The sequence below is a fragment of the Petromyzon marinus genome, unplaced genomic scaffold (genome assembly GCF_048934315.1).
Source record: "Petromyzon marinus isolate PM22_M1 ecotype Great Lakes invasive population unplaced genomic scaffold, UKy_Petmar_22M1.pri1.0 PM_G_Scaffold_9, whole genome shotgun sequence".
NCBI lineage: Eukaryota > Metazoa > Chordata > Hyperoartia > Petromyzontiformes > Petromyzontidae > Petromyzon > Petromyzon marinus.
This window is the reverse complement of record NW_027423046.1, coordinates 1,841,896-1,864,574: the sequence shown is the minus strand read 5'-3', so window position 1 is coordinate 1,864,574 and position 22,679 is coordinate 1,841,896. Positions and strand designations below refer to the sequence as shown.

Sequence of the window (22,679 nt, the reverse complement as noted above, 5' to 3'; positions counted from 1 at the left end):
TATTAAAGACAATGCATCATATTGTTATTATCAGAGTCATGTGTGTTTGCATGTTCACCCATTCACCCACCACTCACCCACGCACTCAGTCACCCACCCTCGCCCCACTCTTCCCCCACTCTCCCCCCCCCACCCCCCACTCTCCCCCCACTCTCCCCCCACTCTCCCCCACCACCCCCACTCTCACCTTCTTCTCCTTAGCGATTCTCTCCGCCCTGAGCGCTGCCACCTGGACAGGTGACAGCGGCGTCTCGTAGCTGTTACCGCTGCAACAACATCAACAACATCAACAACACCATCAATAACATCAATAACATCGAAAACACCATCAACAACATCAACAACATAAAGAACACCATCAACAACAATAAAAAAACATCAACAACATCAACAACACCATCAATAACATCAACAACATCAAAAACACCATCAACAACATCAACACCATAAATAACACCATCAACACCACCATCAACACCATCACCATCATCACCATCAGCGGTGCGGGGTGCTCACCTCTCCGACAGCACCGACACGTGTTTGGGATTCTTCTGGAAGAGATTTGTCCCCAACCTGAAAAGAGCGCAGCACACACACACACAGTCACACACACGCACGCAGACACACACACACGCACGCAGACACACACACATGCACAGACACACACACGCACGCACGCAGACGCACACACATGCACAGACACACGCACGCACGCAGACACACACATGCACAGACACACACACGCACACACATGCACAGACACACACATGCACACACATGCACAGACACACACATGCACGCACACGCACGCAGACACACACACATGCACTGACACACGCACGCAGACACACATGCACAGACACACACACGCACGCACGCAGACACACACATGCACAGACACACGCACGCACGCAGACACACACACACGCAGACACACACTCACACACACGCACGTAGACACACGCACACACACGCACACACGCACACGCGACGTCAGGGTGGGCGGGTGAGTGAGCGGATGAGTGGGTGGGTGAGTTTGTGGGTGAGTGGGCAAGTGAGTGGGTGAGTGAGTGGGTGAGTGGGTGGGTGGGTGGGTGAGTGAGTGAATGAGTGGGTGGGTGAGTGGGTGGGTGGGTGAGTGAGTGGGTGAGTGGGTGAGTGAGTGGGTGAGTAGGTGAGTGGGTGGGTGAGTGAGTGGGCGGGTGAGTGGGTGAGTGAGTGAGTGGGTGAGTGAGTGGGCGGGTGAGTGAGTGGGTGAGTGAGTGGGTGAGTGAGTGGGCGGGTGAGTGAGTGGGTGAGTGAGTGAGTGGGTGAGCGAGTGAGTGGGTGGGTGAGCGTGCGGGCACCCACACGGGTTTGAGTGACATCCTGCGCTTGGCAGCGCTGCTCCGCGCCAGCTCAAACTTGGCAGAGAAGAGCTCCGTCTGAGCCGTGTGCTCGTCCTGCGCGAAGATCTGGCTGGTGCACAGCGGCTGCCTGCTCTTCGTCTACGCGGGGAGGGAGGGGAGGGAGGGGGAGGGAGGGAAGCAGTCAAATGATCATCATCACCACCACCATGAGACCCACTACAGCCATCATCATCGCCGCCACCACCATCACCACCACCACCACCACTATGAGACCCACTTAGCTCACCTGCTCACCCGCTCACTCGCCTCCTCACCCGCTCACCCGCTCACCCGCGGCTCGCTCGCCCGCTCATCTACCCACCTCCTCGCCCGCCTGCCCACTCACCCACCCGCTCACCCCTCTCACCCACCCACCCATTCACCCACCCACTCACCTGCTAACCAGCGGCTCGCTCACCAGCCACTCACCTTGTAGACGCCTTTGGTCTTCTGCTTCTTCTTGGGGTGGAAGTCGTGGAGGAGCTGGGGGAGACATTAAAGGCACGAAGACGATCAGCAGCTCACCACCACCGTCACCATGGTGATGGTGAGCTCACCACCACCATGGTGACAGTCAGCTCACCACCACCGTCACCATGGTGACAGTCAGCTCACCACCAACATGGTGACAGTCAGCTCACCATCACCGTCAGCTCACCATCACCATGGTGACAGTCAGCTCACCATCACCGTCAGCTCACCATCAGCATGGTGACAGTCAGCTCACCACCACCGTCACCATGGTGACAGTCAGCTCACCACCACCACCATCACCACCATCACCATCACCATGGTGACAGTCAGCTTACCATCACCGTCACCACCACCACCGTGACCATGGTGACAGACAGCTCACCATCACCGTCACCATGGTGACAGTCACCACCACCGTCACCATGGTGACAGTCAGCTCACCATCACCGTCACCACCACCACCGTCACCATAGTGACAGTCAGCTCACAAACACCGTCACCACCACCACCGCAGTGACGGTGATGACGATGATGACGATGAAGATGCCGATAATGCTGATGATGATGATTCTGCTGAAGCCGATGATGATGCTGATGATGAAGCTGATGATGATGCTGATGATGCTGATGATGATGCTGATGATTCTGCTGAAGCTGATGGTGTGAGAAACTCATAATCAACATCATTATTGTCACCATCGTCAGCGGCAGCATCACCACCACCCACTCACTCACCCACCCACCCACTCACTCACACACCCACTCACTCACCCACCCACCCACCTACTCACTCCCTCACCCACTCACTCACCCACCCACTCACTCACCCACCCACCCACCCACCCCCCACCCACCCGCTCACCAAACCACCCACCCATCCACGCCTCACTCACTCACCCACGCAGCCACCCACTCACCCACCCACCCACTCACCCATGAGTGGGTGAGTAGGTGGGTGGGTGAGTGGTTTGGTGGGTGAGTGGGTGAGTGAGTGGGTGGGTGGGTGAGTGGGTGGGTGAGTAGTTGGGTGGGTGAGTGGGTTGGTGAGTGAGTGGGTGGGTGGGTGGGTGAGTGGGTGGGTGAGTGGGTGGGTGAGTAGGTGGGTGGGTTGGTGGGTGGGTGAGTGGGTTGGTGGGTGAGTGGGTGGGTGAGTTGGTGGGTGAGTGGGTGGGTGGATGAGTGGGTGAGTAGGTGGGTGGGTGAGTGGGTAAGTGGGTGGGTGAGTGGCTGGCTGGGTGAGTGGCTGGGTGAGTGGCTGGGTGAGTGGCTGGCTGGGTGAGTGGGTGGGTGAGTGGCTGGGTGAGTGGCAGGGTGAGTGGCTGGGTGAGTGGCTGGGTGAGTGGCTGGTTGAGTGAGTGGCTGGCTGAGTGAGCGGCTGTCACCCTGCAGCTGCAGCTGGTGCCGGGCACCACCACCACCGCTGCCCCCGGCGGTGGAGCAGATGAAATAATGGGCACGTTATTTTAATCCCCCCATCCCTCCACTCCTCTGTGCACACCGGCAGTACAAGGGGATTAAGTTAGAAATGTGTGGTTTAAGATGTGGAGCAGAGATCTCAACAAAATCATAATGGTGCATGAATGAACAAATAAAAAAAAATCGATTTTAATAAAGTATGTAATGATTGCCAGTCAGTAAGACATTCTGATTAAAATTATTAAAATTGTGTTTATTTTTACTTAACAAAGAATGCATTTATAATCACACTTACACTTCAGTCAATGAATTAGATGGACACAAGAGGGTATGTGTGTATGTTGAACGTATTTCGCATTGTACGTAACCAACCGTGCACATTGGAGGTGTGAGGTAGCAGTAGCGTTAAATGGTTTTTAACGCCAAACGGATGGATGGTTAGAAAAATGGGTTGCCATGAATAACAAAAAAAATTTTGAGCAAAAGTTGTGAATGCAACACTTCCAAAAAAGTTTATTTTTTTTTAAAAGATTAACACTTTCATTCTGTACTCTTTGGTTCTATTCGGTAAAGTCACGTAGGTAAAAAATTAAAACAAAAATCACGACGTTTCGGCCACAACACAAGCGGCCTTCATCAGCTGAAGGGACCAGACTGTCACCTGATGAAGGCCGCTTGTGTTGTGGCCTGAAACGTCGTGATTTTTGTTTAAATTTTTTTACCTACGTGACTTTACCGAATAGAACCAAAGAGCGTGGATCCTTGCAGTCACGAAAGCTTCAAATCGAGAACTTTCATTCTGCCCTCTTTCGTAACGTTACGAGCACCATCCCCTCCGATGTAACATTATTGTTGTTCACGCTTCTTGACGCGGCGACGACAGCGGCCCACTTCGTGGGGCTGTCATTTGCGGTGGCCGGGGTCGCTTCTAAAACAGCGCTGCACAGCAACTCACCGGGGCCTTGCCTGGTCAAATAAAAGGCAGTTTTAGTTTGCTTTAGTAGAACGCGGTGAACCCCGCGGTGAACCCCGCGGTGGCCTCGTGTGCACGGTGGGCAGCTGCGGAGGAGGAGGAGTTCACGTCGTCCCTCTTCCACTTCACTCACTCGCTGGTGACGGCCGAGCTGCTGTCCACCCACGCTGCAGGTGAGGCTCACTCACTCACCCACTCACCCACCCGCTCACCCACTCAACTACTCACTCGCCCACCCGCTCACCCACCCGCTCACCCACTCACTCACCCACCCGCACACCCACTCAACTACTCACTCGCCCACCCGCTCACCCACTAACTCACCCACCCACTCACCCACCACTCACCCACCCGCTCACCCACCCACTCACCCACTTACAGTGAGGGAAAAAAGTATTTGATCCCCTGCTGATTTTGTACGTTTGCCCACTGACAAAAAAATGATCAGTCTATAATTGCAATGGTAGGTTAATTTGAACAGTGAGAGACAGAATAACACCAAAAAATCCATAAAAACGCATGTCAAAAATGTTATAAATTGATTTGCATTTTAATGAAGGAAATAAGTATTTGACCCCTCTCAATTAGAAAGATTTCTGGCTCCCAGGTGTCTTTTATACAGGTAACGAGCTGAGATTAGGAGCACACTCTTAAAGGGAGTGCTCCTAATCTCAGCTTGTTACCTGTATAAAAGACACCTGTCCACAGAAGCAATCAATCAATCAGATTCCAAACTCTCCACCATGGCCAAGACCAAAGAGCTCTCCAAGGATGTCAGGGACAAGATTGTAGACCTACACAAGGCTGGAATGGGCTACAAGACCATTGCCAAGCAGCTTGGTGAGAAGGTGACAACAGTTGGTGTGATTATTCGCAAATGGAAAAACACAAAAGAACTGTCAAACTCCCTCGACCTGGGGCTCCATGCAAGTTCTCACCTCGTGGAGTTTCAATGATCATAAGAACGGTGAGGAATCAGCCCAGAACTACACGGGAGGATCTTGTCAATGATCTCAAGGCAGCTGGGATCATAGTCACCAAGAAAACAATTGGTAACACATTACGCCGTGAAGGACTGAAATCCTGCAGCGCCCGCAAGGTCCCCCTGCTCAAGAAGCACATATACATGACCGTCTGAAGTTTGCCAATGAACATCTGAATGATTCAGAGGACAACTGGGTGAAAGTGTTGTGATCAGATGAGACCAAAATGGAGCTCTTTGGCATCAACTCAACTCGCCGTGTTTGGAGGAGGAGGTGTGAGTGAGGGGGTGTGAGTGAGGAGGTGTGAGTGAGGGTGTGAGTGAGGAGGTGTGAGTGAGGGGGTGTGAGTGAGGAGGTGTGAGTGAGGAGGTGTGAGTGAGGAGGTGTGAGTGAAGGGGTGTGAGTGAGGAGGTGTGAGTGAGGGAGTGTGAGTGAGGAGGTGTGAGCGAGGGAGTGTGAGGGGATGTGAGTGAGGGAGTGTGAGTGAGGAGGTGTGAGTGAGGAGGTGTGAGTGAGGAGGTGTGAGTGAAGGGGTGTGAGTGAGGAGGTGTGAGTGAGGGAGTGTGAGTGAGGAGGTGTGAGCGAGGGAGTGTGAGGGGATGTGAGTGAGGGAGTGTGAGTGAGGAGGTGTGAGTGAGGAGGTGTGAGTGAGGAGGTGTGAGTGAAGGGATGTGAGTGAGGGAGTGTGAGTGAGGAGGTGTGAGTGAGATAGTGTGAGGGGATGTGAGTGAGGGAGTGTGAGTGAGGGGGTGTGAGTGAGGAGGTGTGAGTGAGGAGGTGTGAATGAGGAGGTGTGAGTGAGAAGGTGTGAGTGAGTGAGGAGGTGTGAGTGAGGAGGTGTGAGTGAGGGGGTGTGAGTGAGGGGGTGTGAGTGTGAGTGAGTGAGTGAGGAGGTGTGAGTGTGTGAGGAGGTGTGAGTGTGTGAGTGAGGGGGTGTGAGTGAGGAGGTGTGAGTGAGTGAGGAGGTGTGAGTGTGAGTGAGTGAGTGTGTGTGTGAGTGTGAGTGTATGAGTGAGTGTGTGTGAGTGTGTGAGTGAGTGTGTGTGAGTGAGGGTGTGAGTGAGGAGGTGTGAGTGAGGGGGTGTGAGTGAGGAGGTGTGAGTGAGGAGGTGTGAGTGAAGGGGTGTGAGTGAGGAGGTGTGAGTGAGGGAGTGTGAGTGAGGAGGTGTGAGTGAGGGAGTGTGAGGGGATGTGAGTGAGGGAGTGTGAGTGAGGAGGTGTGAGTGAGGTGTGAGTGAGGAGGTGTGAGTGAAGGGGTGTGAGTGAGGAGGTGTGAGTGAGGGAGTGTGAGTGAGGAGGTGTGAGTGAGGGAGTGTGAGGGGATGTGAGTGAGGGGGTGTGAGTGAGGGAGTGTGAGGGGATGTGAGTGAGGGAGTGTGAGTGAGGAGGTGTGAGTGAGGGAGTGTGAGGGGATGTGAGTGAGGGAGTGTGAGTGAGGAGGTGTGAGTGAGGAGGTGTGAGTGAAGGGGTGTGAGTGAGGAGGTGTGAGTGAGGGAGTGTGAGTGAGGAGGTGTGAGTGAGGGAGTGTGAGGGGATGTGAGTGAGGGGGTGTGAGTGAGGGAGTGTGAGGGGATGTGAGTGAGGGAGTGTGAGTGAGGAGGTGTGAGTGAGGGAGTGTGAGGGGATGTGAGTGAGGGAGTGTGAGTGAGGAGGTGTGAGTGAGATAGTGTGAGGGGATGTGAGTGAGGGAGTGTGAGTGAGGGGGTGTGAGTGAGGAGGTGTGAGTGAGGGGGTGTGAGTGAGGAGGTGTGAGTGAGGAGGTGTGAATGAGGAGGTGTGAGTGAGAAGGTGTGAGTGAGTGAGGAGGTGTGAGTGAGGAGGTGTGAGTGAGGGGGTGTGAGTGAGGGGGTGTGAGTGAGTGAGGAGGTGTGAGTGTGTGAGGAGGTGTGAGTGTGTGAGTGAGGGGGTGTGAGTGAGGAGGTGTGAGTGAGTGAGGAGGTGTGAGTGTGAGTGAGTGAGTGTGTGTGTGAGTGTGAGTGTATGAGTGTGTGTGTGTGAGTGAGTGTGTGTGAGTGAGTGTGTGAGGATGCGGTCAAGGGATGGCTCCCTATTGCTCAACCACGTTATGTATGCTGATGACTTGGTAATAGCTGCTCAGTCAGAGGAGGAGTTGGAGACGCTGCTGCTGAGACTGGAGCGTGCCACTAAGAGGTGGGGCCTTACCATCAGCCCCACCAAAACTAAGCACCTGCCTGGGTATTTTGTACCATCGGACACTCCACCCCCACAACTCCCAATCGGTGATGGGGCAGTTGTGGAGAGAGTGGAGAGTTTCCCATACCTGGGCAGTGTGCTTATGACTGGCTCCAGTTTAACAGCAGAGGTCTCACTCCGAATCAGTCGAGCGGCAATATCTTTTCATCGGTTGCGTAACGCTGTGTGGAAGCTACCTGGTCTGTCGCTCCGCACTAAGCTTCAGGTCTTCTCGGCCACGGTCATTCCCTCCCTTCTCTACGCTTGCGAAACGTGGACCCCCCTAATGGAACATCTTCGCCGGTTAGAAACATTTAGGCTGGCCTGCCTACGATCCATCCTGGGTTTAACCAGACTGGATTGTGTGAGGAGCTCACAAATCCTTGAAAGATCTGGGCAGGGTCCCATCGGTGAGCTCCTCCGGCAGGCAAGGCTGCGATGGCTGGGTCATGTAGCCCGCATGCCCAGCCACCGCATGCCGAAACAGCTTTTGTTTGGCCGGATTGAGGGGGCTAAGCGGGCGCGGCACGGGCTAGAGAAGAGATGGAGTGATGTGGTACAGGAGGACGTGGAGCTGAGTGGACTTGCCGATGACTGGTACCAGCGGTGTCAAGATCGGCCTCTGTGGAGGAGGCTCGTGAAGGATGCTACTGGGCAGTTGGAGGCAGTCGCCCTCCAACAACGGAGGGCGGAGGAGCGACGCTCACAACAGCGAGCGGAGCGCCGGGTGGCTAAAGCACAGCAGGTTGGCACAGTAGGGGGCACAGGTGGTGCATCAGCCAGTCATCTCAGTCAGTCGACCCGTGGCACCTGGGTCTGCCCCGTGACCTCCTGCCAGCGGGCGTTCGACACTTCACGTGGCCTCAGGGTGCACATAGCCTGGCACAAGCGTCGTGGTGACGTCACCGCCACTTAGTGGCGAATGGCGGTTGTTGTTGTTGTGTGAGGAGGTGTGAGTGAGTGAGGTGTGAGTGAGTGAGGAGGTGTGAGTGAGGGGGTGTGAGTGAGGAGGTGTGAGTGAGTGAGGAGGTGTGAGTGAGTGAGGAGGTGTGAGTGTGAGTGAGTGAGTGAGGAGGTGTGAGTGAGGGGGTGTGAGTGAGGAGGTGTGAGTGTGTGAGTGAGGGGGTGTGAGTGTGTGAGTGAGTGAGGGGGTGTGAGTGAGTGAGTAGGTGTGAGTGTGTGAGTGAGGAGGTGTGAGTGAGTGTGAGTGAGGAGATGTGAGTGTGAGTGAGTGAGGGGGTGTGAGTGAGGGGGTGTGAGTGTGAGTGAGTGTGAGTGAGGAGGTGTGAGTGAGTGAGTGTGAGTGAGTGAGGAGGTGTGAGTGAGTGTGAGTGAGTGAGGAGGTGTGAGTGTGAGTGAGTGAGTGAGGGGGTGTGACCGTGCGAGTTGCGATCGAGGGCCCCTCACCCAGGCCGTGCAGGAAGCTCCGTGAGTCTGCGTGCCTTCTCCGCCGCGTCCACGCAGCGCCGCCAGCCACGCCAGCCACTCGGCCGACGAGGCCTTCGGCGCTCGCGAGTCCACGGGGCGGCGGCGTAGGCGGCGGTCGCGTTTGGGGCGCGTGCGGGTCGGCGTAGTGGCGAGCGGCAGCGCGGCGGTTCACGCACCGCGTCGACGAGGCCCCCCCCCATGACCCGGGATCGATTCTCGCTTGCGGCCAACCTCGGTGACGACAGATGCGAACCGGTCCCGGGCCTCCCCTCGGCCGACTCTTAGAACGAGCGCCCCGGTGCGGTGCGTGGTAAACGTTTGCCTCGCGCGCCGTGCCGGTCTTCACGGCGCTCGCCCCAAAGGCCCGTCAACGCCACGGGTGGGGTATGTCTTTGCGCACGTCACCGTACGTACACATGCGGATGTATTTGTAGCCGGGCGGAAATGTATAGCAGCCAAATACTCTAAACGCACGTTGATTATATAAATGTGGAGGGAAAGCCGGAGCCGGAGAAAAATCTACGTGACCACGGGGAGAGAGAGAGACACCGCAAACTCCAAATACACAGCAGGCATCGTCAGGGTCGGGATCGAACCCACGACTTCCTGTACACCTGGCGAGGTAGTTAACATCTCACCACACAGAGAGAGACACCGCAAACTCCAAATACACAGCAGGCATTGTCAGGGTCGGGATCGAACCCACGACTTCCTGTACACCTAGCGAGGTAGTTAACATCTCACCACACAGAGAGAGACACCGCAAACTCCAAATACACAGCAGGCATTGTCAGGGTCGGGATCGAACCCACGACTTCCTGTACACCTAGCGAGGTAGTTAACATCTCACCACACAGAGAGAGACACCGCAAACTCCAAATACACAGCAGGCGTCGTCAGGGTCGGGATCGAACCCACGACTTTCTGTATACCTGGCGAGGTAGTTAACATCTCACCTCCGCAGTGCCCCTTCCAACATCACTCACTACCAATATTCGCAGCATTTCTCCCATCACCATTCACATCATCACGGCACTGCTCACAACATCAAGTCTTACACAATCACTCCCGTCACCTACTCCACTATCACTCGAACCATGACTCCCACCATCCCTCGCAACACTTACACCACCACATCATCATTTCCATATCATCGTCATGTACACCATTACACCACAACCATCACATTATCACTCACATCATTCCCCCCATTATCACACTATCTCTCACACCCCTTACGCTGCATCACCCCCCCCCACCCTCCACACACACGAACAACACTCAAACTATCACACCCACACATCACAATCACCTCCACACCATCACCCACCCCTCCACACACACGAACAACACTCAAACTATCACACACACATCACAATCACCTCCACACCATCACCCCCCCACCCTCCACACACATGAACAACACTCAAACTATCACACACACACATCACAATCACCTCCACACCATCACCCCCCACCCTCCACACACACGAACAACACTCAAACTATCACACCCACACATCACAATCACCTCCACACCATCACCCCTTCACACACACGAACAACACTCAAACTATCACACCCACACATCACAATCACCTCCACACCATCACCCACCCCCCTCCACACACACGAACAACACTCAAACTATCACACCCACACATCACAATCACCTCCACACCATCACCCCCCACCCTCCACACACATGAACAACACTCAAACTATCACACCCACACATCACAATCACCTCCACACCATCACCCACCCCCCTCCACACACACGAACAACACTCAAACTATCACACCCACACATCACAATCACCTCCACACCATCATCACCTCCACTTCACCGTCACTCACCAACACCAACATCTACACCCGCAGCGCCGTCTTACGCCATCACCACCACGCGTTGTGATCATCTTCCACATCACTCATCATTTTACATGACATCACCAACATCGCCCTCTTCCTCCTCCTCACCGCCTTTGTGCTGTTGGTCACACGTCCTCACGTATCCCCCTCACGTATCCCCCTCACGTATCCCCTCACATATCCTCCTCACGTATCCCCTCACGTATCCTCTCACGTATCCCCCTCACGTATCCCTCTCACATATCCCCTCACGTATCCCTCACGTATCCCCCTCACGTATCCCTCACGTATCCCCTCACGTATCCCTCTCACGTATCCCTCTCACGTATCCCTCACGTATCCCCTCACGTATCCCTCTCACGTATCCCCCTCACGTATCCCTCACGTATCCCTCACGTATCCCCTCACGTATCCCTCTCATGTATCCCTTCACGTATCCCCCTCACGTATCCCTCTCACGTATCCCCTCACGTATCCATCTCATGTATCCCCCTCACGTATCCCTTCACGTATCGCCCTCACGTACCCCTCACGTATCCCTCACGTATCCCCTCACGTATCCCTTCACGTATCCCCCTCACGTATCCCCTCACGTATCCCTTCACGTATCCCTCACGTATCCCCTCACGTATCCCCCTCACGTATCCCCTCACGTATCCCCCTCACGTACCCCTCACGTATCCCCTCACGTATCCCTTCACGTATCCCCTCACGTATCCCCTCACGTATCCCCCTCACGTATCCCTCTCACGTATCCCTCACGCATCCCCCTCACGTATCCCCTCACGTATCCCCCTCATGTATCCCCTCACGTATCTCTCACATATCCCCCTCACGTATCCCCTCACGTATCCCTCTCACGTATCCCCTCACGTATCCCTCTCACGTATCCCCTCACGTATCCCCCTCACATATCCCCCCACGTATCCCCTCACGTATCCCTCTCACGTATCCCCTCACGTATCCCCCCACGTATCCCCTCACGTATCCCCTTCACGTATCCCCTCACGTATCCCCCCACGTATCCCCTCACGTATCCCCTTCACGTATCCCCTCACGTATCCCCCCACGTATCCCCCTCACGTATCCCCCTCACGTATCCCTCACGTATCCCCCTCACGTATCCCCTCACGTATCCCCCTCACGTATCCCCCTCACGTATCCCTCTCACGTATCCCCTCACGTATCCCCCTCATGTATCCCTCACGTACCCCTCACGTATCCCCTCACGTATCCCCCTCATGTATCCCTCACGTACCCCTCACGTATCCCCTCCCTTCAGCCAGGTCACGCTGACCCTGACCCCGTCTCTCTGCTCAAGGTCGTCACCAATATTGAGCAATCCCCACCCCACCAGTGAACAACAAAAACAAAACAAAACAAAATTTTAAAAAAACTCGACTTAAGCTAAAATACGATAATCATGAGGTAAATTGTTCATTAATTGTGTTAATTAATCACGCTGTACTATGTAGAGAACAATCGTGTCGAGGAGGAGTTTTTGCGCAGGTCGCTTTTGTTACCTCGCCTGCAAAATACAAACAGTAATCGATTCTTCGATTACTGCCATACAAAATTGGGAATCGTAAATTTTAATCTGATGCTATGGCTCGTCTCTGGAATCGTTTCACAGGACCTTTGCTGAGTCGATTACTTTGACTGCTACTGTGAAAACGGCCCTCAAGGCAAAAAATTCCTCCCCCAATAATGGCGGCAAATTACTCACCCAAGATGGCTGAAACTACTCACCCAACATGGCTGCAAACGCTCGTCCAAAACAGCGGAACCTACTTACCCAACATGGCGGCAACAGAGGCCGTAAGACGTCAAGAGTCACGTGCTTGCACGGCGGTGGAAATTTCACATTCCTCTGGACGGGGATGAGCGTGGAGCATAGAGGGTGGAGCAGTGGTCGGTGGAACCCGCACCCCTCCCACGTCCACACAGGGAGAGAGAACTTAGAATTTGGTGATTGTGCTTTGGCAGTGACTTTTTATATACAACGAGGACTCCTCGACTTACGAACGAGTTTCGTTCCAGAGGTCTCTGTTCGTAACTTTACTCCAAACGTGTTGTACGGCGTGTACACTAAACACGGGGAATGCGCTTTAAAAGTTGTATAATCTCCTGCAGATGTAGATGCCACTGGTTCTTTAAGTTCTGCAGATGTAGATGCCACTGGTTCTTTAAGTTCTGCAGATGTAGATGCCACTGGTTCTTTAAGTTTTGTAGATGTAGATGCCACTGGTTCTTTAAGTTCTGTAGATGTAGATGCCACTGGTTCTTCATGTTCTGCAGATGTAGATGCCACTGGTTCTTCAAGTTCTGTAGATGTAGATGCCACTGGTTCTTTAAATTCTGCAGATGTAGATGCCACTGGTTCTTCACGTTCTGCAGATGTAGATGCTACTGGTTCTTCACGTTCTGTAGATGTAGATGCCACTGGTTCTTCACGTTCTGTAGATGTAGATGCCACTGGTTCTTCACGTTCTGTAGATGTAGATGCCACTGGTTCTTCAAGTTCTGCAGATATAGATGTCACTGGTTCTTCACGTTCTGCAGGTGTAGATGCCACTGGTTCTTCACGTTCTACAGATGTAGATGCCACTGGTTCTTCACGTTCTGCAGCTGTAGATGCCACTGGTTCTTCACGTTCTGTAGATGTAGATGCCACTGGTTCTTCACGTTCTGCAGATGTAGATGCTACTGGTTCTTCACGTTCTGCAGATGCCACTAGTTATTTAAGTTTTGTAGATGTAGATGCCACTGGTTCTTCACGTTCTGCAGATGTAGATGCCACTGGTTCTTCACGTTCTACAGATGTAGATGCTACTGGTTCTTCACGTTCTGCAGATGTAGATGCCACTAGTTATTTAAGTTCTGCAGATGTAGATGCCACTGGTTCTTCACGTTCTACAGATGTAGATGCCACTGGTTCTTCACGTTCTGTAGATGTAGATGCCACTGGTTATTTAAGTTTTGCAGATGTAGATGCCACTGGTTCTTCACATTCTGTAGATGTAGATGCCACTAGTTATTTAAGTTCTGCAGATGTAGATGCCACTGGTTCTTCGCGTTCTGCAGATGTAGATGCCACTGGTTCTTCACGTTCTGTAGATGTAGATGCCACTGGTTCTTCATGTAGCATCTACATGACATACGGACAGGTTTTTCAAATCTCTGAAAGTCGAACGTTCGTAAGCAGAGGAGTCCCTGTATAAGGCGACGTTTCGGACAATGGCCCTCCTACACTGCACATAGGCCAGAGAGCGATGTATAAGGGTTGGAGACTGCTCATATAATTATATTTTATTTCAGTTCATTTTTGTGAAGGCAAATCGCTGTTGACTTCCAAAACAAAGTGGTACCCAATTTATCGACCCTCCCCCCACCTCCGCTGGAGGCAGAGGATGATGGGTTGAGCCAACCCCCCCAAGTCGGATTAAAAATTCGAAATCCTTCAACTCACTGGCAGCTGTGAACATTCTCGCTTGAGAGAGAACACCTGCGGTGTTGTGCATGGGGTCAATAATATCATCAGCCATGTATTTAGGATTCTTTCGCACCAATCCACTGCTGGATGAAGGCCTCCCTGAGCCACTGCCGGCATCTCAACCCAGCAGCGTCTACCCACGAAGCTATCCCATCGCTCCAGATCTAAATCAGAACACAGCTACCACGACTCCTTCATGGACTGCAAAACCTCGGCTTAACAAGCAGGCTGACGCGACCAATATAATCCATAGTACAGGGTTATTTTTTTTGGGTGAGTGGGGGGGGTGGTAGATCGCGTAAATAGAGATGTGAAGTTAATACGGTTTATGTAAAGTTTGTTTACGTGACAAACCTTAGTAATTGGCTGTGTCGGGTGGTCAGTGGGTTTAACGACACATGTATATTTACACGATCTAACCCCCCAAAAACCACTCTGTATTATGCCTTCCTGTAGCGTCGTACACTTATATTGTATTTTATACTTGATCATACTTTATATTTAGCCTTTCGTTTAAAGTAATTATATCATCATCATCACCACGATTCATGGACACGTGGCCCCGTTAGGTGTCCACTGCACATTCCATCATTTGTCATTTCCACTTTTCTCTCTCTCTGCTTTGTATTACGCTCAAGTAGTGCACCACATCACACTGACACCCAATCTCTTCCGCTGTCGTCAACCCATTCTCTGTTAGGTCCTTCCTCTGCTTAAAGCAATGGTCACAAATCCAAAGTTCGAGATATCGAACGTACGCATATCGAGGTGTTCACTTCAAAGCCTCACTCACGTGTCTCAAGACTTTTCCTGCCAAAGTTGTCCGCGGTAGGGAGAGCGATTTTGCTGTTGCTGCCGCTGCTGCTGCGTGTAATCCCGAATGAGTAATCGTCCGGTACTTTTTTTTAGCCACTGGGATATTTATTAAATCAATTCCAGTTTGCACTTGTGTTTGTGTTTAACTGCGGGAGGAGGAATGATGGAAAATCTAGAGGAAACAGATGCAGAACTGGGGGAGATAATCTACAAACGCCACAATCACTCTGCAGAACAGGAGGTCATACAAACTCCACTCACACTCACTCTGCAGAACAACAGGAGGTCATACAAACTCCACTCACTATCACTCTGCAGAACAGCAGGAGATCATACAAACTCCACTCACTCACTCTCACTCTGCAGAACAGGAGGAGGTCATACAAACTCCACTCACTCTCACTCTGCAGAACAGCAGGAGATCATACAAACTCCACTCACTATCACTCTGCAGAACAGCAGCAGATCATACAAACTCAACTCACTCTCAATCTGCAGAACAGCAGGAGATCATACAAACTCCACTCACTCATTCTCACTCTGCAGAACAGGAGGAGGTCATACAAACTCCACTCACTCTCACTCTGCAGAACAGCAGCAGATCATACAAACTCCACTCACTCTCACTCTGCAGAACAGGAGGAGGTCATACAAACTCCACTCACTCTGCAGAACAGCAGGAGATCATACAAACTCCACTCACTCACTCTCACTCTGCAGAACACGAGGAGGTCATACAAACTCCACTCACTCTCACTCTGCAGAACAGCAGCATATCATACAAACTCCACTCACTCACTCTCACTCTTCAGAGCAGGAGGAGGCCATACAAACTCCACTCACTCTGCAGAACAGCAGGAGATCATACAAACTCCACTCACTCACTCTCACTCTGCAGAACAGGAGGAGGTCATACAAACTCCACTCACTCTCACTCTGCAGAACAGCAGCAGATCATACAAACTCCACTCACTCTCACTCTGCAGAACAGCAGGAGATCATACAAACTCCACTCACTCTCACTCTGCAGAACAGCAGCAGATCATACAAACTCCACTCACTCTCACTCTGCAGAACAGGAGGAGGTCATAGAAACTCCACTCACTCTCACTCTGCAGAACAGCAGGAGATCATACAAACTCCACTCACTATCACTCTGCAGAACAGCAGGTCATAGAAACTCCACTCACTCTCACTCTGCAGAACAGCAGGAGATCATACAAACTCCACTCACTCATTCTCACTCTGCAGAACAGGAGGAGGTCATACAAACTCCACTCACTCTCACTCTGCAGAACAGGAGGAGGTCATACAAACTCCACTCACTCTGCAGAACAGCAGGAGATCATACAAACTCCACTCACTCACTCTCACTCTGCAGAACACGAGGAGGTCATACAAACTCCACTCACTCTCACTCTGCAGAACAGCAGCATATCATACAAACTCCACTCACTCACTCTCACTCTTCAGAGCAGGAGGAGGCCATACAAACTCCACTCACTCTGCAGAACAGCAGGAGATCATACAAACTCCACTCACTCACTCTCACTCTGCAGAACAGGAGGAGGTCATACAAACTCCACTCACTCTCACTCTGCAGAACAGCAGCAGATCATACAAACTCCACTCACTCTCACTCTGCAGAACAGCAGGAGATCATACAAACTCCACTCACTCTCACTCTGCAGAACAGCAGCAGATCATACAAACTCCACTCACTCTCACTCTGCAGAACAGGAGGAGATCATACAAACTCCACTCACTCACTCTCACTCTGCAGAACAGGAGGAGGTCATACAAACTCCACTCACTCTCACTCTGCAGAACAGCCGCAGATCATACAAACTCCACTCACTCTCACTCTGCAGAACAGCAGCAGATCATACAAACTCCACTCACTCTCACTCTGCAGAACAGGAGGAGGTCATACAAACTCCACTCACTCTGCAGAACAGCAGGAGATCATACAAACTCCACTCACTCACTCTCACTCTGCAGAAAACGAGGAGGTCATACAAACTCCACTCACTCTCACTCTGCAGAACAGCAGCAGATCATACAAACTCCACTCACTCTCACTCTGCAGAACAGCAGGTCATAGAAACTCCACTCACTCTCACTCTGCAGAACAGCAGGAGATCATACAAACTCCACTCACTCTCACTCTGCAGAACAGGAGGAGATCATACAAACTCCACTCACTCACTCTCACTCTGCAGAACAGGAGGAGGTCATACAAACTCCACTCACTCTCACTCTGCAGAACAGCCGCAGATCATACAAACTCCACTCACTCTCACTCTGCAGAACAGCAGCAGATCATACAAACTCCACTCACTCTCACTCTGCAGAACAGGAGGAGGTCATACAAACTCCACTCACTCTGCAGAACAGCAGGAGATCATACAAACTCCACTCACTCACTCTCACTCTGCAGAAAACGAGGAGGTCATACAAACTCCACTCACTCTCACTCTGCAGAACAGCAGCAGATCATACAAACTCCACTCACTCTCACTCTGCAGAACAGCAGGTCATAGAAACTCCACTCACTCTCACTCTGCAGAACAGCAGGAGATCATACAAACTCCACTCACTCTCACTCTGCAGAACAGGAGGAGATCATACAAACTCCACTCACTCTCACTCTGCAGAACAGGAGGAGGTTATACAAACTCCACTCACTCTCACTCTGCAGAACAGGAGGAGTTCATACAAACTCCTGCTCATTCAGATATTAATTCAAAGCATTGCCACAATGGCTGAATAGAAATTAACAGAATAACTAACTAGATGTCAAAGTTGATCTGTGACATTAATAATGAATGGTTATGATCACTTACGGGGGGAACAGTGCCGTAGTAGTTAGAGTACCGCAGTTCAATTCCTTGCCACAGCTCAAATCAATAGTGAGTGACATCTGATCCGGTCCTGGGCACTTCCTTTCACAAACTTGCTCTGGCCAGCGTGGTGATACACGGCTAAAACCCCCATGACCGACAAGGCATCAGGGAGGAATCAATCCATCCATCCATAAGTAGACTGAGAATGGCCAACATGTTAATTTGATTCGAGCATTCATACGATTAGTCACAAGTCAAGTCTTCATTGGCATAGCTTCAGTGGAAATGCGAGAGAGAGAGAGAACCTATAGTATTTGCAAGTAGAGGGAACAAATCTTGCATAGTGTCCAATCTGTAGAACGGCACACGGTATTCAGGAAGGGATTCCATTTCAAACACTAACGCTCGTGACCCAGTGGCTGATGCCCTGACATGTAACTTGAGTAGCACATCTATTTAATAATCCTTTGATCTATCCGTATGTATACGTATGGTGGTTCAGAGAATATCACCGAAACCGTTCTGCCAATTTCAATACATGGGGAGTCCTAGGCTAGGCCTACGACATGCAGATCCTGCCCGAATGATTTAAATAATTATACAAGAATTACCACAGATTTTATAATTCGACTGATTCGTCGGCTTAATGGCCATGACGGAGGTCATCCGGACCTACCATATGCGATAGTCTGGCCTGTTGGTGTGACCCCCTTTCCGAAATCATACGTCCTCTCCCCATTGCGCTGTCAGCCCCCCCCCTCCCCCACAACTTGTAAAACTTGTAAAACGATGGCACCACCAGTGCCAGTTTGCACGGGCAACGACGCTGTGGCTGGCAAGCCTTGGCAAGGTGGCGCATTGCATACGCAACATCTACCCGCGTGCTGTGTTCACGTGCTGTGTGTCACGTGCTGTGTTCACGTGCTGTGTTCACGTGCTGTGTTCACGTGCTGTGTTCACGTGCTGTGTTCACGCGCTGTGTGTCACGTGCTGTGTTCACGTGCTGTGTGTTCACGTGATGTGTTCACGTGCTGTGTTCACACGCCGCTTGTGCACTGGATCTTTACAAAAATAGTTCTGGCCGCGCTGACAATTTCGGCAGGCTCCTCGAGAAGTTGCGACTCCCTGGCGAGCGTGCGTAAAAACTGTCAGAAAATAAATAAGTGGACTTTTATTTCCACCCCCCTCCCCCCCCACCGTACTTTTTGGAAAATCTAACTTAGAATTGGCACGAGTCGTAAGCTGTTGTTTTGGTGTCAAATTTCTCGTGACAGCCGACACGGCAGCAACCAACTCGGGGGGGTGTTCGTGTGCCTGTGCCTCTGTGGCGATGGCTCAGTCAGCGAGCGGACACTTGCCTGCTCGGTTGGACTGGTCAATCATGGGCTGCACTATCCCGACGGCGAGCGTTGATGAACCTGCACAGAAACACAAACGGCAACGGCAAAAAACAACAACAGCAACAACAACAACAGCAAGGGCGATGACGACGACGTGAGTTGAGACAGAGAAAGATGAATGAAGCAAATATTTTTTATTTAAAGCTTTCGTGACTGCAGTAATTCATATTCTTAGTTCTTTCGGTAAAGTCACGTTGAAGGGAAACAATAAAATAATAAAATATCTATAAAACAATAAAATAAATTCTCACGATGTTTCGACACGCGCAGCGATTTGGCAGTTTATTTAGAAGGACTAGTCCATCTATGTTCTGAAAAGAGGAGGGGGGAGACGGAAAATTTAATGTATGCTGTCTGAAAGCCACTGTAAGCGTGAAGAATCAATTAAGACCTGAAATGGTTTATCAAATAAGGTCTTAATTGATTGTTCACGCTTACAGTGGCTTTCAGACAGCATACATTAATTTTTTCGTCTCCCCCCTCCTCTTTTCAGAACATAGATGGACTAGTCCTTCTAAATAAACTGCCAAATCGCTGCGCGTGGCGCTGACGTTTTTTTTATAAATAAATACACCGTTTAAAAATAAATAAATTAATGCAAACTGACACACCTGATGACGACCGTTTGTGTTATGGCCGAAACGTCGTGATAATTTGTATTGTTTTTTATATATTTTATTATTTTATTGTTTCCCTTCAACGTGACTTTACCGAAAGAACTAAGAATATGAAGCAAATATTATGGTACGCAAAGGGTTGAGACTGGATAGTGTTTTAATGGGTCATCACGGAGCTGAGCATCGGTGTCAGTTCATTACGTTTTTGATCCAGCTGGCGATGATTGGGCAAAAACTTAGCCCCACTGTTGACCCAAGCAACTGAAGGGCGCACAGACCAAGTGCTTCGAACCGAACGTCGTGTGTTGTGGGCTACGTCGAGCCTGTTAGAAGCAGTACGGTACGCTGTTGTACTCTACTCCTATGTCCCCCGCCTCATAATACTCGCACGGATCGGCGTGGTAAAATGACCTCCACAACCCGCACGGCAAGGGGGAAGTCCTCATCCAGAAGTGGCCTGTGACAAGGGCTGTTCACATTGTACGAAGAATGTTATAAAAATAAAACACGTTACGTTCCGAGATAACGGAAGAACGTTTTTGGTAATGGAATGTTAAATGAATACATAAACCAACAGTTTTTATGCCATTCCTCTATAGCATAACTCTGTACATCGATGCCTTCACCCCACGTTGCAACAGCATAAGTGCATAAACAGTGGGCCTTAAACATTGTCATGACCCATCATCATTTGTACGGCCCTGCAAACCACATTCTCCGCGTTACATTTGATCTTGGCACACCATATCAAAACAGCCATTCTGATGCCTAACATGATGCTTGTCATTGTGTTTATTTTATAGATTCTGGGGGGGGGTGGGGGTGGGATGAAAATGCTCTTAAATAAAATTTTCACCGCCCCCCACCCTCCACAAATTTAGCTCAATCGCCTCTTCTTCTGAGTCTCCTTTCATTTTCTAACCGTTTCAAACACCGACAGTGCCGCGCTCACTTCACGTTCACGCGTGCGATGCAGCCGGTATTCGCCCGCACTTATCTCTGTGTCACACGCAGATTACCATGTAGGCCTACGATGCCACACCAGCGGGGCGTTGTTCTCAAGCCTTTTGCCATAATAGAGAGGGACGTTACGGGTCTGAAATAGGTAGGGCGTGAAAGAACAACAGGGAAATAACGTTGGTTGTGTGTCCACCTATTCCCCGTTGTGTCCATACATTCCTGGTTGTGTGTCCACCCGTTCCCCGGTTGTGTGTCCACCCATTCCCCGTTGTGTCCATCCAGTCCTCGTTGTGTGTCTATCCATTCCCAGTTGTGTGTCTATCCATTCCCAGTTGTGTGTCTATCCATTCCTTGTTGTGTGTCTATCCATTTCCCATTGTGTGTCTATCCATTCCCAGTTGTGTGTCTATCCATTCCCAGTTGTGTGTCTATCCATTCCCAGTTGTGTGTCTATCCATTTCCCGTTGTGTGTCTATCCATTCCCAGTTATGTGTCTATCCATTCCCAGTTGTGTGTCTATCCATTCCCAGTTGTGTGTCTATCCATTCCCAGTTGTGTGTCTATCCATTCCCAGTTGTGTGTCTATCCATTCCCAGTTGTGTGTCTATCCATTCCCAGTTGTGTGTCTATCCATTCCCAGTTGTGTGTCTATACATTCCTCGTTGTGTGTCCATCCATTTCTTGCTGTGTGTCTATCCATTCCCAGTTGTGTGTCTATCCATTCCCAGTTGTGTGTCTATCCATTCCTTGTTGTGTGTCTATCCATTCCCAGTTGTGTGTCTATCCATTCCCGGTTGTGTGTCCATCCATTCCCAGTTGTGTGTCTATCCATTCCCAGTTGTGTGTCCATCCATTCCCCATTATGTGTCCATCCATTCCTGGTTGGGTGTCTATCCATTCCTTGTTGTGTGTCTGTCCATTCCCAGTTGTGTGTCTATCCATTCCCAGTTGTGTGTCCATCCATTCCCCATTATGTGTCCATCCATTCCTGGTTGTGTGTCTATCCATTCCTTGTTGTGTGTCTGTCCATTCCCAGTTGTGTGTCTATCCATTCCCAGTTGTGTGTCCATCCATTCCCAGTTGTGTGTCTATCCATTCCCAGTTGTGTGTCCATCCATTCCCCATTATGTGTCCATCCATTCCTGGTTGTCTGTCTATCCATTCCCGTTTCTCGACCTACTTCACCGCCAAACAACACAACGTGGCAACTGAACTCCCCTCCACACCGCAACCTCTTTCTCTCTCTCTCCCCACCACCACCACTAGCCTCATCCCTCTAATTCCCAGCTCCCCATCACTACATCCCCTCAGCCCCACCTCCCCATCACTACATCTCCCCAGCACCCCCCCCCCCCCCACAACTCACCCCCACAAATAGTACCGCAGCCGCTTTCTCCCATACAGCCAGACCTGCTGCAATGGGAACTCGTGGGGTTACCGCGAGGTCAGGCTGGGTGGCAGAGTAACCTTTCTCAATCCAGAAACGTTTCACTACAAGCTCTATCGGAGGCTGGCTTGGAGAATTTGCGATATTTAAGGCGGGCTTCGTGCCACAATATTTACTGCAAAGACGTCTCGAGGAATCATCTCTGGAATGGTTGTACGCACCAACCAGATTGATATTTTGATTTAAAGCTTTCGTGACTGCAGTAATTCGTATTCTTAGCTCTTTCGGTAAAGTCACGTTGAAGGGAAACAATAAAATATATATAAAACAATAAAAATTCTCACGACGTTTCGACCATAACACAAACGATCGTCACCTGATGACGTTTCGACCATAACACAAACGGTCGTCACCTGATGACGACCGTTTGT

General features: G+C 51.0%; 1 protein-coding gene across 1 annotated transcript in view; it reads right to left on the bottom strand.

Annotated features, from left to right (window-relative positions):
- Window positions 1–9,234, bottom strand: part of LOC142921830 (uncharacterized) — a 74,756-nt gene extending 65,522 nt beyond the window's left edge. Inside the window, exons 1-5 of the mRNA XM_076063166.1 lie at window positions 8,835–9,234; window positions 1,818–1,871; window positions 1,351–1,487; window positions 517–573; window positions 188–266 (exon numbers count right to left, since the gene is read on the bottom strand). Of these exons, the coding sequence (XP_075919281.1) occupies window positions 188–266; window positions 517–573; window positions 1,351–1,367 (153 nt within the window). The 5' untranslated portion in view covers window positions 1,368–1,487; window positions 1,818–1,871; window positions 8,835–9,234. The remainder of the gene's footprint in view (window positions 1–187; window positions 267–516; window positions 574–1,350; window positions 1,488–1,817; window positions 1,872–8,834) is intronic.
- Window positions 9,235–22,679: the final 13,445 nt, after the last annotated feature.